Source organism: Diadema antillarum, unplaced genomic scaffold (assembly GCF_040938485.1).
Source record: "Diadema antillarum isolate AM-2024a unplaced genomic scaffold, OU_Dant_1.0 seq00000701_RagTag, whole genome shotgun sequence".
Lineage (NCBI taxonomy): Eukaryota > Metazoa > Echinodermata > Echinoidea > Diadematoida > Diadematidae > Diadema > Diadema antillarum.
Window position 1 is genome coordinate 803,367 of NW_027271606.1, and position 18,925 is coordinate 822,291.

An 18,925-nucleotide genomic window follows, 5' to 3' on the forward strand; every position below is an offset into this window, starting at 1 on the left:
TTTGATATCCCTCTTATGGTATCCCCTGAGCAGAGTTCGGAGGATACTATAACCCTTTCATTCGCTGTTGTGCTGTGTCCATGTCCGCGTCCACCACGTTTGCCGCAGAGATTTTCTTGTGAGCGCTCTCCTGGCTGATCATGTCATAATTTGCAAAAGTTCATATTTATTCAATAATTTATTTGATTGTTACTCAACGGATTTTATTCAGACTTGCTTTTGAGGTATCCTAATGGAACTTGGCATATATGTGTATGAAGGGGTGAAGTTGTGTCTAAACTTCTGGATGCACATGCTCAAAGATCAAAAGGTCAAATGCTCAAAATATCACTTTTTCTCCATACCTAGTCAATGCCTGGAAATATTTTCTTGAAACTTAAAGTGCATACAGGAACTGCCCAATTACAATTCTTTGATGATTTTTGGGTCTTGAAGTCAAAGGTCAAAAGGTCAAGTAAAATGTTAAAATTTTCCTTTTTGTTTGTTTGTTTGTTTGTTCATTTCCATCTGAGGAGATGGCTGGATAGCCCATATTCAGCTACGTTACGCTGGTCTTCCATGGGGTCCAGTTGGATGTGAGGTGGGACCACTTCACCGAGTTAAACACCCTGCTCTTTGCGATGAATGAATGAAGCGGGATCTTTTACGTGCATGAGTTGTGACTTTCTCATACACTGGACCTCCAGTTTATGTCCTATCCGAGGGACAGAGTGTTTTGCCTCTTGTTAGAGGGGACGGTATGCTTACAACATTGCTCAGTCCAGATTCGGGTTCGAACCCGGGCCGCGTGATCATGAGGAAGATGTGCTACCGACTGAGCCAACTCACTGCCATATCTTGGAAATTGTTCAAGGTATCTTCATGGAACATGGTATATATGCATGTACTGACTGGCAGTGATTATATAAGGAAGTTTGGGTTCATGGGGTCAAAGGTCAGGGTCAACGGTCAAGGTCAGCTCTTCACAATTTTACTTTTCCCTTTCCTTTATGCAATGCCTGCAGTATTTTTTAGTTATTTTTTTAACTTGGTATGCATACATGTCTTACCCAATGGAGATTCTCTGGAAAGGTTTTGTTTTTTATTTTTGCCAATAAGGTCAAATGTCAAAAGGTCAAAGACCAAGTGAAAGTGCTGTACTCTACTTCTTCCTCCATATCTTGGAAGTGGCTCAAGTTATCTTGAAACTTAGTACCGGTACATATGTTCTGCCCGACAGTGATTCTCTGATGAATTTTAGGGTCATAGGGTCAAAGGTCAAGGATCAAAGGCTAGGTGAAAATCACTCAATGCATTTAAACTTATCAAATGGTCAAAGTCAAATAAAAGTCCTCAAATCCCCAAATACATGCTCTTGATTGTGAACATTCAACACATTTGTGACACACATGTCATTTTTGTCCAGCCCACCGGAGGTGTGGGGAGACTAAGGGATCGCCTGCGGCGTCTGTCCGTCCATCGTCTGTCCGTCCATTGTCTGTCCGTCTGTCCGTAATGCTACACAAACTTGAATAACTCTCTGCTGAGGATTTTGATTTTAATCAAACCTGGAGGGAAGAGTGGTTATGCAAAGTTACACATTTTACCAAACATGAAGGGCACCTCAAGGTCAAAGGTTACAGGCAGAGGTCAATGAACTTTAGGGCCCAATGTTAAGTTTTTAGGGCACGTTTCGTTTATGGCTCGTAACTTTTGATTTATCTGTCTGTTTCTGACCAAACTTAGATGGTAGATGACCCTTGGGAAGTTGAAGGTTACCACAAGGTCAAAGGTCACAGATAGGGGTCAACAAACTTTTAGGGCCCAATGTTAAGTTTTTATGGTGCGTTTTGATAATGGCTCATAACTTTTGATTCCTTTTCCGTTTGTGACCAAACTTGGATGGTAGATGTCCCCTGGGGAGGTGAAGATCATCACAAGGTCAAAGGTCACAGACAGGTCAACAAACTTTAAGGGTCTAATGTTAAGTTTTTAGGGCACGTTTCGATTGTGGCTCATAACTTTTGATCCCTTTGTCCGTTTGTGACCAAACTTGGACGGTAGATGTCCCTTCGAGAATTAAAGGTCCTCACAAGGTCAAAGGTCGCAGACAGGGGTCAACGACCTTTTAGGGCCCAATGATAAGTTTTTATGGCGCGTTTTGATTATGGCTCATATCTTTTGATCCCTTCGTCCGTTTATGACCAAACTTGGATGGTAGATGTCCCTTGGGGAGGTGAAGGTCATCACAAGGTCAAAGGTCACAGACAGGGATCAACAAAAATTTTAGGGCCCAATGTTAAGTTTTTAGGGCTGGTTTCGATTGTGGCTCATAACTTTTAATCCCTATGTCCGTTTGTGACCAAACTTGGATAGTAAATGTCCCTTATGGAGTTGAAGGGCACTACAAGGTCAAAGGTCATAGGTGGGTCAATGAACTTCTGGGAGTTAGAAAAATATTAATTTCTTGTACGTGAATGGGCGAGACAATTTGGCACTTGCCTTGTGATATTTTGCCAATTATGTGAAACTGTCATCACACATATATGGGAGAATCATGCTTTATGGCGGAGTCATACCAGTCGCCATAGTGACATTTCTAGTTTTTTTTCAAATTTGGTATGTAAATGTATCATAGTCACATTTATACACCTATACCTTAAATCGAAAATGCTGCTGTCACTGTTCCACCTTTTACAGGGTCAAAGGTCACCCTGATCATGTCAGAATTTGCAAAAGTGCTTATTATGCTATATCTTGATTGTTACTCGACGGATTGTATTCAGACTTGCTAAGGAGGTGTATGGGTGGTCATTCCACATGAGGGACACAACAGTTTGTGGTGACGGCGCCCTCAGTGTTCCGACTTGGATGCCAATGCACATTTCTTGTGTGCGCTCTATCATCCACATTTCTTATGTGCTATAAAATACTACATAAAACCTCATTTCTCTAAGGATCAGTGATCGGATGGTCATTCTACATGTACAGTATACAGGACAAAACAGTTTGTGGTGGTGGTGCCCTCAGTGCTTCAACTTGGATGCCAGTCACATTTCTTGTGCATGCTCTATCAGCCACATTTCTTGTCGGATTTTATTCAAGCTTGCTATGGAGGTTTGTGGGGGGTTATTCTAGGTAACAAGGGTTTCCATTGACAGCGCTCTGAGTGTTCAAACTTTTATAGGATGACATGTCATAGTCCTTGTATGTGCTCTATACTAGCCTCATTTCTCATCAGATTTTATTGTATCCTGCGATAGTTGCCATATACAACATTCTGGCCTAAAAAGTAGTACAGATGGGGTATGAGAGACGGGTTCAGGGGATACATGTGCTCGTACGGGTCTCCTGTGCGAGTGCTCTAGTTTTCACATTTGGTTACTGTATAAGTGGAAATTTCGCAGTGTTGAAATTTTTTGCGCATTTCGCGCAACTAGAAACTAGCACAAAAATAAACGCACTCAAATGTTTTTGCTGCCCTAATGTTTGAGTAGTTGATGTCTTGATTCTGCGGAATAAAAACATGCAAAACTCTTCTTGCCTGGTCAAGCACGAAAAATTAGTCGCACGAAAATTTCCACTTTTACAGTACCAAAGCAAGGCAGTTTCCAACACATTCAAAAAAATGTCTTCAACACCACACCAATGTGTGTGTACAAAAGTTCAGAGCATTTTGCTAGAAAAAATGAGGAAATTCTGTGATCTACAATATTTTCGTGATTCATTGCCATAATATGCTGTTTACATACTACCATAATGTGTTGTTACCATGGCAAAGCAGTTTCTAACACATTCGAAAAATATCTTGCACATTTTCATCCCGACACTAATATATGTGTGCCAAGCTTCGTAAGCTTTTTGAGTGAAAAAATGAGGAACTTTCTCAATCCCTAATATTTTCCTGATCAATCGCCTTAATATGCTGTTACCATGGCATTGCAGTTTTTGAACCATGAAAGAATGTGACTTGCACATTGACCAAAGGGCAATGTGCCACCAAATTTTATGATCATTGCTTGAAAAATTGTTTTAAAAAAAGTACCTCGATTACCAAAAGCTATTTCGTGATTTATGGCCATAATTTGCCATTACCATGGCAATGCAGTTGCCAATACATGCAAAAAATATTAAATGGCTTTCACATCTCCATCCCAAAACCAATGTGTGTGTACTGAACTTCATGAGCATTGCTTAGAACTTGAGAAGACTTGCAACACACCAATTTTATACCGTGAGTAGTGGACTTATTGGCATTTAGAACAAAATGAGAAGTGGACTTAACGGTTTTTGCAGCAAAACACATTGAAAAGTGCCAAAATTTCCAGTTTTTGTCTTTGTGTAGATTTCAAAAAATTAAACCGTATATAGTATTATGTAGGAAACCAACAATTATGTATGATCTTTAACATCATTCGCGTTCTACGCCAACAGAGTATAACGAAAAATCATGATTTAAAAGAATTAAACAAAATGGACTTGTTGGTTTTTGCAAACAAACTCCTCATATCTTTCCCAAAATGATGAAAGTTTTTAGTTGTGCAAGTGTGTATTGTCAACAAAGTAATCTAATGTAGATGTACTCATTAGCTATGCACAGCAGCAGACATTCATGTCTGATTGTTCAGTCTAATATTAATGTATTCCAAACTAGAGATCATTAAAAACTAACAACTTTAAACCCTTATCATTTCCATACTATATTTTCTGTTGCACAAAGCCAGTATGGTAAAGTATTGAGGTTTGAAGTTACATTGCCATTGTTACACATCTCACTGATGGTTTTAACCATGTGTTTATGGAATCATATTTGTTAGTTTTTATGCCCCTGCCACGGAGTGGTGCCGGCGGCATTATGTTTTCGGGTTGTCCGTCCGTCCTTCCGTCCGTCCGTCCTTCCGTCCGTCCGTCCGTCCGTAATGAATTTTGTGGACAGCGTAACTAAAAAACCTTTTGAGGTATCCTAATGAAACTTGGCATGTATGTGTATTAGGGAGTGAAGTTGTGCCTTTCAACTTTTGGGTGCACATACTCAAGGTCAAAGGTCAAAAGGTCAAGGTCAAATACATAAAATTTCACTATTTCAACCATATCTATGCAATGCCTAAAGATATTTCCTTGAAACGTACAACATAGTTTATACATGTATTACCCAATTAAGATTCTCTGGTGAAAGTTTGGGGTCATGAGGTCAAAGGTCAAAAGGTCAAGTAAAAATATTAAAACTTCACTTTTTTCTCCGTAAATTGGAAATTGTTCAAGGTATCTTCACGGAACATACATGTACTGACTGGCAGTGATTATCTAGAGAAGTTAGGGTTCATGGGCTCAAAGGTTAGGGTCAAAGGTCAAGGGCAACACTTCAAAATTTTACTATTTCCCTCATGTTTATGCAATGCCAGCAGGATTATTTTTTTTTACACTTGGTGTATGCATGTATAACCTAATAGAGATTCTCTGAAAAGTTTTGTTTTCCTTTTGTTTTTGCATCAAAGGTCAAAAGGTCAAAGATCAAGTGAAAGTGCGAACTAACTTTTTCCTCCATATCTCGGAAGTTGCTTAAGTTATCTTGAAACTTACAACATATTTAATGCATGTTCTGCCTGACAGTGATTACCTTATGAAATTGTCCACATGTACTATCTAGACCTATTTGGAGAATCATGCATTATGGCGGAAGCATACCAGTCGCCATAACAACATTTCTAGTTTAATTTATACAGACCTTTGAGCATTAACAGGCATAATACATGCCTTGTCCTGTGTAATTTTCATTGCATTCTTTGTGTCTTGTACATAGGTTGCACCTTGAGTCATGATGCAGGTGCAGACAGGCAATAGAAGACATTAGGACCCTGATACCAGGAAAGTCCTGCCGCTGTCACACCAACCTTTCCTGGCCAACAGTGATTTGTGTGCCACAATGAGCTACGGATGTTTCCTATGATGCAGAGGTGGAAGTGACTTGGCTGTAATACTCGGTCCAACAGTCTTTAGAACATCTTTGTCTACATCTATAGGGTATTTGTCAGAGGAGAAAGGCAAATGAGGCACTTACCTGCTGATGTGGATACAAGGATTTTCAGCTTTTTGGATCATGCACTGCAAATCTTTTATTGACATGCAGAATCACAGCCAGGCACACATTACTTGACTGATCAGCGCAAACTTTTCCAGCCACAGCAAGATGCATGAGGGACTGATCAGCAGAGCAGTGACTCTACCCATTTGAATCTGATAGAAGACGTCATCCTCACCATCAAGTGCCATACATACGAAATTGGTCAGAGGAATATTGGGTTTCACCTGACCAGGTGATCAATGTACTTCCGACACTCTTGGTCAGTCAGAGAGGTATTTGATATCCTTGCATACTTCTGTTGCCATTATTTTTGCAGACTTGTAAGTGTGCATTCGTCCAACAAAATTTGCTTCGCCACTTTCAGAAGCCATCTTTATAATAAGATATTGTACAAAATCAAAAATATCAGTCCAGAAACTTTGCATGTTTGTACACATATGTACCATGAGTTGCAAAAGTAAAGATTGAATCTCTCTTAATTCTGATGAGACTGTATGTAGGCAGCAGATATATTACACTTATGCTATCTATCTGAAGATCCATTTGTTTATGACATGCTTAATATCTTAGATTTACACATGGCAACTAACAGCAAGATTTGAATGCAGCAGGAACATAGCAATTAACCTATCAGTGATCAAATCCCAGCACAAAATCTGTAAAAGCGTTGTAGGTTATTGTGTTTATGTACTCACCTTAGCTCTCCTCCTCATTATTTTTTCAATGCAAGATGGCTGAATCTTTTTTCAATGTGTTTGGCATGAGTGATGATGATGGGAGTGATTTTGAGGGCTTTGCGGCAAATGAGATTGGTAGGAATGACTGGAATGACAATATTAAGACTGATACAGTTGGTATGTTGAACCCGATTGATGACGATGCAAGTTCGAGTGAGGATGATCTAAGTTCAAGTGACAGTGATGCAGGTGCAAATGAAAGTGATGAAAACGACAGTGAATATGATGACAGTGAGGAGGACACTGACACAAGGACTGATGCTTGGGAGTGGTCTAGAGACCTGCATTCCTTTTCGGCTAGATCCTTCTCAGGACCTCCTCCTGGACCGACCAAGAAAGTGAATGAAAAGTCTACAGTGCTGGATTTTTTCTTCTTGTTTTTTCCTCTGACTCTGTTTCAACACCTGGTCCAGGAAACAAATCGGTATGCTACACAAAAGCAACAAATTGACCCGGACCTTCCACAGTGGCAGCCATTGTCAGTGGAAGAAATGAAGTGTTATTTTGGTATTAGGTTGTACCTCAGCATAATTCCTCTCCCTAAAATGCGCTGGTTGTGGAGCGCCGATGATGTTTTTGGCCATCTTCGTATCGCTAGGTTCATGACTCGGATACGTTTTGAAGAGATTGGCCACAATTTGCAGGCTCATCATCAGACCCAACAGCTACCAAGTGAGCACCAAAATCGTGACAAGCTGCACATGATCAGACCAGTGTTGGATGAAGTTTTGGCGAACTGTTTGCAGCAGTATAACCCTCATCAAAATTGTTCAATCGATGAGGCCATGATTGCTTTCCGTGGCCGATACGGGTTTCGCCAGAACATTCCAAATGTTATGCCAGATAAGTGTGGGATAAAGGTATGGATGAGAGTTGACTCTGTGAATGGATATTGTAATGAGTTTCAGGTGTATGTAGGGAAAGAGAAGAAAAGATGGCATCAGACAGGGTTTGTAGGGCGTGTAGTTAGGGAGTTGACCGAGCGGCTTAGGGGAAGGAATCATGTGATCAACATGAGCAACTCCTTCATCACTCCTGATCTGTTGGAGAAACTCCAGCAGGAGGGCATCCTTGCTCGAGGGACAGTTCATAAGAACAGTCGAGGATTGCCACATGCTGAACTTGCCAAGCCAGGGCTTAAAGACCCAGGTGAGTACAATGTGGTCCAGTGTGGCCAGATCTCAGCCTATGCCTGGAAGGGCAAACGTGTTGTAAATCTTCTGTCTTCCGCAGATGATCCTACATACGAGAAAAGTTTCGATCGCAAGAAGAAAGATGGGAACAAGAGGGTGGTTCAGATCCCCGTTGCCCTCTATGAGTACAAGAAATTCATGAGAGAAGTTAACCAGCTGAGGGTGGAGTATCCAACAGGTCGCCAGAGTCAGCGGTGGTGGGTGTATATCTTCTGGTTTCTCTTTGATGTAGCCGTAGCTAATGCATTCATTCTGTGGAGCGAATCTGAGGCCCATCGGAGGGAAGCCGGAGGTGGACACTCACATTTGTGGACTCAGCTTGAATTTAGGAAGCAACTGGCAAAATTCCTCCTCCCCAGAAATGTTGGCAATGAGAATCGTACTGATCATGTTCTTGCAAAGAGACAATCCCGACGAGCATGTCAGGGGTGCAAGAAAGAGCGACGCAGATGCGAGACAAAGACATTCTGTGTGAAGTGTGATGTGGTGATGTGCAGCAGATCATTTGCTGCATATCATGGCTGGCTCTGATTGGGTGTTCTCTACATGAGTGGCATCCTGCTGATCTTGCTAGAGTGTCAGTTGTCTACTCTGTTCAGATCTCAAATTGCAATTTTTTTATTCCTATTATATATTTAACTTCATTCTGATTTAGTGCTGAAGCAGTGTAGAAACCATTTCAGCATTTGCACATTTATCCCTCAATGCAGTTTCCATATTTTGTAGGATACACTTTGTAAAATTAGTATGTCCCATGTCCTTAGACTTCCTTCAAGGTTTAGTAGAGGATTATGTTTCTAGACAAGTTCTGTTTAATTTGTGTGAAATAATGTTGCTTGGCATGTATGCTGTAATTCTCGCTATCGCCAATGACGTTAAAAGTACCCGGATGTGGCTTTTTCGTCAAGATTTAGTGCACTTGGTAGCAAGGGCACTTCCGGCGCGGGGCATAATTATTTGCACAACGCTAGTGTGCGCGTACGTGTACCTTACCTAGTGAGCGCAGCGCCGACCACGGATACTAGTACAGTGGGCCGCTGTACCGCCCGAGTCAGCGAGTGGCCAGGCTTGTCATACTCGTACACTGTAGTCCCCGCCGCCGGCAGCGGCCGGCCTTGCATTAATAAGCATCATGCACCACTGCACGCAGCGCATAAGCTAACACATACCGGTACAGCGTACTGCTTGATCATGCGATCGATGTGCACATCACAGATCAGTCATCTCTGCATACGCTGAAAATATGCTGGAAAATATTCACCCACCTGGATATACAGTATATCGTCATGGAATGCCCATCTTTTTTTTTTTTTATTTGTTCTCTGTCGAAATGTTGCGAACACAATCGGGAACGAACAGTGATCTCGAACTTATCCTGTCTCCGAAGCAATTTCTTCCAAGTAAGTGCGTACAATGTACGTAGGCACTAGGCCTACGACCTAGTGCTACTACCACTACTAGTAAGTCGCGTGTGCACGTACTGCGCTGTGGAGCCACCCGTAAACTTCACCCACGCGGCCACGTCACGTCTCGCATGCCAGTAAGGGTCCTATTTCTGCAGATTTTTTTCATTTATTGTCGTGCGAACAACACATGGCAGCTTCGCAGCAACAACCAATAGTTGTATTAACAGCAATTTCTTAAGAATGGAGAAATTTCAAATCATATCAAAGCTGTGATTCAAGTTGAGAAAAGCGGAAGTACACGTAGAATACAGTCGGTTGTGTGTGTAAATAGCATTAGTCACGTATCACGCGCGTACGAACGGAAGTGACTTTGCTACCGGACTATCCCATAATGCACCGTAAATGATGCTTAAATCAACATCCGGGTACTTTTTACGTCATTGGCGATAGCGAGAATTCTAGGATATTGCTTCTTGATGTATTTCTTTTTGTAAAAGCTTCTCCATTTTGATACATCCACCTCTGTTTTTCCACTTCAAAATTTCTCTTGGCAAATGTCGTTTTTGTTTGTTGCAGTTTTTGAAGTAATTTAAGGTAATGGGAGTGATACTGAAGGCTTTGCAAATAATGAGCTTGTAAAGAATGTTGGTAGTGAAGATGATATTGCTGCTGGTGTTGATGTAAGATATCTCAGTGATAGATTTTTTTTTTTTGAGTGAAGATGATCACACATACTGCAGTGGTAGTGATACCTACAGAGAGGCTTACACTATAGGAGTGGTCAAAACCTGCTTTTTTATAAGACAAGGTCTTTTTCAGGACCTGAATCCACCCTGACACAACATTGCTGAGTTGTTGTTTTTTATTGCCCTGTGATTATGATCCAGCACTTGGTCCAAGAAACAGGGAGTATATTGTCCCATTTTTTTCTGTTGTGGGTGTTTTTTATTTCTTTCTTTCTTTCTCTCTTTTTTATACCTCCGCCACGAAGTGGTGCCGGAGGCATTATGTTTTCGGGTTGTCCGTCCGTCCGTCCGTCCGTCCTTCCGTCCGTCTGTAATGAATTTTGTGGACAGCGTAACTAAAAAACCTTTTGAGGTATCCTGATGAAACTTGGCATGTATGAGTATAAGGGGGTGAAGTCGTGCCTATCAACTTTTGGGTGCACATGCTCAAGGTCAAAGGTCAAAAGGTCAAGGTCAAATGCTAAAAATTTCACTTTTTCCCCCATATCTATGTAATGCCTGAAGATATTTTCTTGAAACTTAGTGAATACATGTATTACCCAATTAAGATTCTCTGATGAACGTTTTGGGTCATGAGGTATGATTATGAACTTTCATCAGTATCTACGTACCCCTAAAATAGGAGTGTAAGTCCATACATGGAAATTGTTAGTGAATATTGAGAGGTACCACTTCCTAATGCAAACAACTGTTGCTTAGATGTAAACAGCCTACTCTCCATTACATTCAAACCCATTTCAAAAACCTTCTTCAAGCAGACTAATTATCTCACAGTCTTCCAAATAACTCTGCCAAAGTTAATGTAACAGTGTTTTACCTCAGAATACCATACTCTTTCTACCTTGGAATACCATCCTCTGTGTTGTCATATCAGCGATTGAATACAGTATATCTTTTCTCCAATTGATAGAAAGCGTTCTTTTGACCTAGTGACAGATCTTCTTTGCTTTTTCCCAGGAATGTCTAATGTGGCAATTCCAGCTCCAATTATTACACTCTAATGAAGTCACTGCGTTGGTGCCCGTTAGTGCCACGTCAAGATCTAAAGCAATAATTCTACTTGTCTGTGTACAGAAACTGGCCTAAAGATTACATCCCCCTATAGTCATGAACAGTTTTTAACATGTTTTCTCATCTCCAAACAAATTATTAGAGCTTTATTCTGATAGTATCTACTTCAATTTTCACATGAGATACATTTGTGACCCGCTACAACAAAAGGATCCGAAAGTTGGGAGAGGACATTTTTTAAAAATGGCATGACATTATTTCCTTGCTCTTCTACTTTCATTTCATATATAGCACAACTCATAAAAGTACTCAGTTGTGGAGATATCGATGATTTTATTAGCGCATGTCAAGTTGTTGAGGAAATCAGAGTTTCGAGAAAAACGCCTTCAAAGTTTTCCTTCCGACACTGTCATAGTCAAGGGGAGGCGAGACACTTCTTATCGATTTGACCACCGCGATCTTCATTCAAGCTTAGCGCCAGCGGTCTACGCACGACCAACCAGTAATCAGGATGCCACGCACTGACCAATAAGATCATTCCCTCTTTGCTTGGGGCAGAGTCTAGCAGCGGCGCTAAATCCAAACCTTCGGACACGTTTCTGTTACGTTGAAAGTCAGAAAATTTTGGCCCAGAAAAATGATTCGACACCATGCCTATTCAGCAAGTAGAGGCCATGCTGTATGGTGACGATATAATGGTTCCGAAGACTCTATTATAACCCGTCACAGTGTACAATACACTCGCATTACAATGATATTCAGGTTACAACAAAGTAATAATTCAGGCCACAAAATTAATCAGCTATATATTTCGGTGTATCTTATTTGTTTGTTATATAATGGTCCCAAAGCCTTTGTCATAACAGGATTTGATAGTCCTCACTACATGAATGCACGGCAGTTTACTTAAATCTATTTTTTTTTCTTAGATTTAAGCAATACCTTTAATATATCATTGCCTCTGTTTTGTTCTCTGTATCGGTAGCTTGTTTTCTTTTCTTTTCTTTTGGTTATCTCACAGAATGTGTTGCATTATTATGTTGAATAATGCGTGCATCAAGCATTGATGTCCCAATTAGGCTGCAGTTGTTGTTGTAATTATGTCTTTATTGATAAGTCAAACAAAGGACATGTTGACATACACCAGGTCCATGGTCCTATTCTGGACACATGGCAGGTTTTGACATACTTACAAATACTTACACAGTGAATAAATAACAATATAGCTGTATTCTCAACAGATTTGTGAGGTTTACAACAATTACACAACATTGATTACACAAAGTTTATACATTTCCCTACGCAGTATACATACACTGTATTACCAATGACTCATTTTGTTTTTTTTTCCAGGATGCTCTATTAAATTTTCTGACAGATCGAGTGAAATTTGAAGAAATCATTTTGTCCGCTATGAATGCATTTCCAAGCAGTTGCATGGCAATCCAACTTTATTAATTTATGAATATTTTGTCCAGCCCACCGGAGGTGTGGGGAGACTAAGGGATCGCCTGCGGCATCTGTCCATCGTCCGTCCATCCGTCGTCTGTCCGTTCGTCGTTCGTCGTTCGTCCGTCTGTCCGTCATCCGTCCGTCTGTTGTCCGTCCGTCATCCGTCCGTCATCCGTCTGTCCGTCGTCCGTCCGTCAGTCGTCTGTGCGTAATGCTACAAAAACTTGAATAACTCTCTACTGAGGATTTCAATTTTAATCAAACTTGGAGGGAAGAGTGGTTATACAAAGTTACACATTTTACCAAACATGAAGGGCACCTCAAGGTCAAAGATCACAGGCGGAGGTCAATGAACTTTAGGGCCCAATGTTAAGTTTTTAGGGCGCGTTTCGTTTATGGCTCGTAACTTTGGATGTATCTGTTTGTGACCAAACTTAGATGGTAGATGTCCCTTGGGAAGTTCAAGGTTACCACAAGGTCAAAGGTCACAGACAGGGGTCAACAAACTTTTAGGGCCCAATGTTAGGTTTTTATGGCGCGTTTTGATTATGGCTCATAACTTTTGATCCCTTTGTCTGTTTGTGACCAAACTTGGATGGTAGATGTCCCTTGGGGAGGTGAAGGTCATCACAAGGTCAAAGGTCACATACAGGGGTCAACAAACTTTAAGGGCCCAATGTTAAGTTTTTATGGCGCGATTTGATTATGGCTCATAACTTTTGATCCCTATGTCCGTTTGTGACCAAACTTGGACGGTAGATGTCCCTTGGGGAATTAAAAGTCATGACAAGGTCAAAGGTCACAGAAAGGGGTCAACAAATTTTTAGAGCCCATTGTTAAGTTTTTATGGCGCGTTTCGATTATGGCTCAGAACTTTTGATCCCTTTGTCCGTTTGTGACCAAACTTGGATGGTAAATGTCCCTTGGGGAGTTGAAGGTCACCACAAGGTCAAAGTTCATAGGCAGGTCAATGAACTTCCTGGAGTTAGAAAAATATTAATTTCTTGTATGTGAATGGGCGAGACACAATTTGGCACTTGCCTTGTTTGGATAAGTGCCAAATGTCAATACAGTAAACCATTACATTAATACCCAAGTAATGTAATATTCATCATTACTACATTATTACAAAGTGCCTTTCATTCTTACATGTTACTTTCTCTTTTAGAAGTGATTAACATCCCCCAAGTTCTGGTCTTTACTTGCATAGAATATGGTGAATGATGGAACTATTGCATGTCTGCTTATGTCTTGATAGAATGCAGTGGGACTTTGTTTGGATTTGTATGTTTTGAGTACCTTCAGTAGGCCTTTCAGTCGTTTGTTTTCTAGTGTTATTTGCCCCCTTGCTCCGATCTCAATAGCAAGAAAGGAAGGCTTATAGCCTTTGCATTTTAGCTCATTCAACAATTCTCTACTTTTCTTTCATGAGTGGCCTCAGTGTTGGGTTTGAAAGGAACTGTCAATTCAACACTTAGGATTCGTTTCACTCTTTCTAGCAAGACTACTATGTCTAGTTATTAATAAATTGTAACTACATGGGGTGGAATCATTCTACCTGCCACTTTGCACCCATCTAGATCAGCGTATATGACATGGCCAGTGGGAAGAGACTCTTTGTGTATATGTATATATTGCAATATGTTGTTGTGTCTCCATTCGTACCTTTCTAAAAATGCCAGGCAATTTGACAAAATATGGTGGAGAGTGCAGGTTGTATAAGGACAAAATACGCATTTGTCTGTATACCTTTCCCCCACCTATAAAGATTTGCATATGATGGTAAGGAGTCAATACATGCATTTGTTAAAAAACTTAGTACCCTTTTCAAGAATTTGTACATAGTTGGTTTCCAGCTGAGGTTACGAATTGACCTTGCACCAACAGCAGCTCGATTAGTATTTTTTTTCCAGTACTCGGTTATTGATTCTTCAAGTGCCCCTTAGTCGTTTTCTTTACAGAATTCCACTTACTGTTATCGACATCAATGGTGTCTTTGGCCTTTTGCAGACTTTCAGAAAAGTGGGCCATCATTGACTGCTTATTTGGCCATTTTAGTTCTTGCCTGAGAGTACAATAAAGTGCCTGGTTCACTAAGTTGTCACCTTTTATTCTTGACCGCTCGTATGCGAGGGTATGACATTCTCGATAGATGTCTGATATTTATTGTGGTATATTCATTCCATTAGGAATATGTGTACGAGACCTACATTGCGTTGCTGGGGCAACAAGACCTCGTATGATCTACAAAATGTCAAATGTTTAGGAGAGCCAAAAAACGTGGCAGCCAAAGTACAGTAGCGAAAGGGATAGCCTTTCCTTTGACATGCCATGGTGGCTTCATTTTTGGAGTAAGATAGTTGGGATTTGGCCAGGACATCACTTAACCTATTAATCCAAAAAAGTCATTTTCACCAAAATTTCATATACTATTAGTTACCCCCTGCTTGTTCATGAAATACGGGCAAATATCTACGGTCTGGTGCCATATTCCATGAGGCCGGTGGCCGAATGGAATATGGCACCAGACCGTAGATATTTCCCATATTTCGTAAGAACAAGCAGGGGGTAATGATTTTATCTTTTAGTGTAAGTGCTAACCTTTCTCTCGCTGATTTCCACTCGTAAATTATGTTGAAGTCGCCGGCTGTCAGCCATATTGACTTACGTCTCGCGAGCTGACTATGCGCGCATACAAATACGTACACACCATAAGATACTGTAGTAGCCAGATAACATCTTCAAAGACAGCGCGTCTCAGGCAAAGACGCACATGACATGAGACGTGTTGTCTTTGAAGTTGTTGTTGCTGCTGTTGTTTATCAAGCATCTTTGAGTGGTCTCAGGTGATGTGCGTAATATGCTTGAGGACCGCCTGCTGTCCTTTTGTTTTGTACAGGATTAGCGCGCCCTTTCATGCGCAGCTAAGCTAGCTATGTGATATCATGGTCATCACATTGTGGAATACGGAATATATTCAGTGGTGGATTTTGGTAAAGTGCATGCGCACAATATGACCTTATCATGGAATACGGGATATATTCAGTGGTTGATTGACCAATGAGATTACAGCAAAGATTAGCTCTTCGGGAGGGGATACCCATCCATTTTTGTCGAGCCCACCAGAGGCGTGGGGAGAAGTGTGTCCATGTGTACGTACATGAAACTGATCAGTTGAAGTTGTTTACAGCAATGAGTGACAAAAACATGCGCTTGTAAGCATGCTTTTAATTGTTGAGTGCGTGTGGCAAATTTTTGCTTGTGACATCAAAGCCATGCAATGTACCAAAACCATTGAGTCAGATGTGACACAGGAGCCAATAGAAATTGTGATGTCAGCTGTGCCACAGTGTGCAATGACACTTGTTACAGCCATGTGATGAGCAATCAACCAATGGAATAGCTACATTTTTTGTTAGGTGTTGTATAATCTGTCATATTGCCAGTTCCCTCTGAAATATGTATTGTAAGGTTGTCAGTTTAATAGTATGTTTGTTTTTTCATTTTCTTAATAGTAACAAGTACATCCATACCTGGATGTTGCCACGACATGACATGTGAAAACTTTTGGTGGCATACCTTTGAGCATTTACACCTAATATGTCCGTCCAAAACACCAGTCAAACGTGTTTTTTTAGATATTCATTATTGCTAAATGGAGGCCATTTTTAGTAGTTGTACACCCATGTTTCTTCTTTATCATTTGTATCATGATACAATGTCAGACTGCAAGTGATGTCATCATAATTATAGTAGGTGCAGTCATGTGAGAAAGACTAGCTTGCATCTGGTGAGTTCTTATGCCTACAAAGTACTTTGCTGTCTTGGTGGTCCTTGGTAATTGTTTCACATCTGGGCCCCCTTTTATCAAAACTTATAATCGATTATATGCCCCAGAAGTCAATGATAACTTTCCCAAATCAATCATACAGCGATCACCCACCTTGCGCCCTAGCGGGCACAACCAGGCCAGCCAGCCCTTCAAGCCAGCAAGGACTAGCAAGCAAGCACTGTGTGTGCAGGCTGTGCAATGAATATGCGAGGAAAACATCACATGAGTTTGTAACAAGTTTACGTACAGCATTTTCTCAATGCTCCAAAAGGTTTCTGAAGTCCTAGCGCATAGGACTTGAAACAATGCATGCACGACTTTGACCTTCAGTCACACTTCAGATATATTCTATGTCAGATTACCCATGTATTCTATCATAATCAGGTAGATTTAGGGGGAGGAGTAGTTCTAACATTTGTTAGCACCACACACAGAGCACTACATGCTGCTGGATGTATTCTGTGCATGGATATAGAGTGATAAGATCGTCACATCATTTTTAAACTAGGCATTTTTGGTGTGTGGTGTGTGGTATTGTAGTGCAGAATCTTGTCTGTGGGGGAATGTTAACCAGTATGATATATTAACTGAAGGACTTCCCTGTAGCAAGGCAATATTTAACATGCAATCCCAGAATCACTTGTATATTATGCATATAATTTGTTTACCAAATGTTTGCAGATTATTCGATATGCAGGATTCAAATGATCTCTTTTTCCAAACAGTGACGAATTAATGATAAGGAATAATTTCACTTAGTAGTTTCAAAATTGTTTGAATTACAGTGTGCACTGGCTTACATGTAAACTGATCGGGTATACTTAAATGCACATGGACAACAAACAGCAGTACACTTCACTTCGAAACATTTTGCAAAAATAGCTGTGATATAGATTATACCATGGTGCTACAATGTACAAGACAGTGTGATAATGTGAATTTAAGATGTGTCAATTTCCTTCTTCTCTTTGTGTAGATAAAGTAGGTTTAGGAATTTTATGCTGCTAATTAAATATTGCATCTTGAAACATAAACCCCAATGTGTGTTTGTATAAAGTGGTCAAAAGAAGATAACAGATACACAGATTGAAATAATTGTACAAAAATCAGGTTTGTTTTAGTATGTTCATTGTTTGGTTGTAATTATAAGTATAACTAACACAGTTGTTAAACACATTCAAGAGAATAAAAAAAAAGATTGTTTTTTTTTTTTTGGAAAATGCTTGTCCTCCATCTCTTTATTACAACTTTGTGTTAGCCTGAAAGCTTACTGGATGAGCGTTACAGATGTGATTTTGCAAGTGTCTTCATTGTGAAATATTTTGTACCTTCAAGCAAATCATGTATTTTCCGCTTTGCCTGTTGGATGTCAGAGGAGTCAATGTTTGGTCTTTTGTGAGTGTGTCGTCATCAGATTCTTTGTCTTCTGAAGACAAATGATGAAGTTCTGGGAGTTGACTCAAATCATCTTCCTCCCCATTGCCATTGCCTTCCTCCCTGTCATGCCTCTTGCATGCATACAATATACTTCTCTTTCTTGAGAAGAGATGAATATGATACGTTACTGAAGCTCTGGCTGCTAAGACTGATATCACTGTTGATAGGCAAATGCCAACATCTGAAGTGGAACTCCAGAAAGACGTCAGAGATGTAACTTGTGGAGATTTCTCTCCATGAATAAAGGGTTGAGCCCCTTTTCTTCTTGAGGGTTTGTACCTTCGTTCTGACGATTTGGTCATATGACAGATGGATTTCAGAAGTTTGCATACCTCTGTCAGACTATCCCAAAACTTGTGCTGAGTTTTAGGAGCATAGGCTTTGATTTTCTCCTTGATTCTGAAATTAGAAAGCTAATGGGTAATTCGACGATAACACCGTGACACTTTTGAGTATAATATCACTCATCAAATGTAAATAACAGACAAAATGTAAGACTTGAGAACATTTTTTTATTGTGTATCTATACATATCGTCATAAGCAACTTTGAAAAGAAAAGAAAGAAAGAAAAATTGCTTGGGTAAATGAGTTATGCATAATTAATTACCACTGTAACACTGTGACGTAAAATGGACATGCATTTTTGTGCGCTTTGTTTACTGACCAAACTCTGTGAAGTTAATGAACATTTTGATAAGTGGATCTGTTCATTGGATGTACTAGAGTCTTAATGATAATAACAAAGTAAAATTTGATTAAAAAGTCAATTGACAGGAAAACTATGACACAGATTATCAATAAGTGCACTGTAATACTGTGACTGTAACACCATGACCTCTTAAATGCGTGTAGAAAACATATATATGGAGAATCTTGTTGTCTTTCTTACAACTCATAGCATTTCTTCTTCAGGTAGAATGAAATGATGATTCTCGAATGTTTGACATCACAGTATATATAGCACTTCCAGATAAAACAAAACATCACTGAAATAATATCAGATTAACAAAAAAAACAAAATAAAGAAAAACTTTGCACTGTAACACCGT

General features: G+C 40.1%; 2 protein-coding genes across 2 annotated transcripts in view; both read left to right on the forward strand.

Moving 5' to 3' along the window:
• The window catches only part of LOC139737733 (piggyBac transposable element-derived protein 5-like), a 134,177-nt gene that overhangs the window by 104,294 nt on the left and 10,958 nt on the right, over positions 1–18,925 (forward strand). Inside the window, exon 3 of the mRNA XM_071648410.1 lies at positions 5,780–6,320. The gene's annotated coding sequence lies outside the window, so the exon portion shown is untranslated. The remainder of the gene's footprint in view (positions 1–5,779; positions 6,321–18,925) is intronic.
• LOC139737724 (piggyBac transposable element-derived protein 5-like) lies at positions 6,792–8,522 on the forward strand. The gene has a single exon (XM_071648399.1). It carries the CDS (start codon positions 6,792–6,794, stop codon positions 8,520–8,522), a length of 1,731 nt encoding a protein of 576 aa, XP_071504500.1.

Bases quoted from the DNA above. Each gene is read 5' to 3' on its own strand.
- LOC139737724 (XM_071648399.1), top strand. From the start codon at position 6,792: ATGGCTGAATCTTTTTTCAATGTGTTTGGCATGAGTGATGATGATGGG.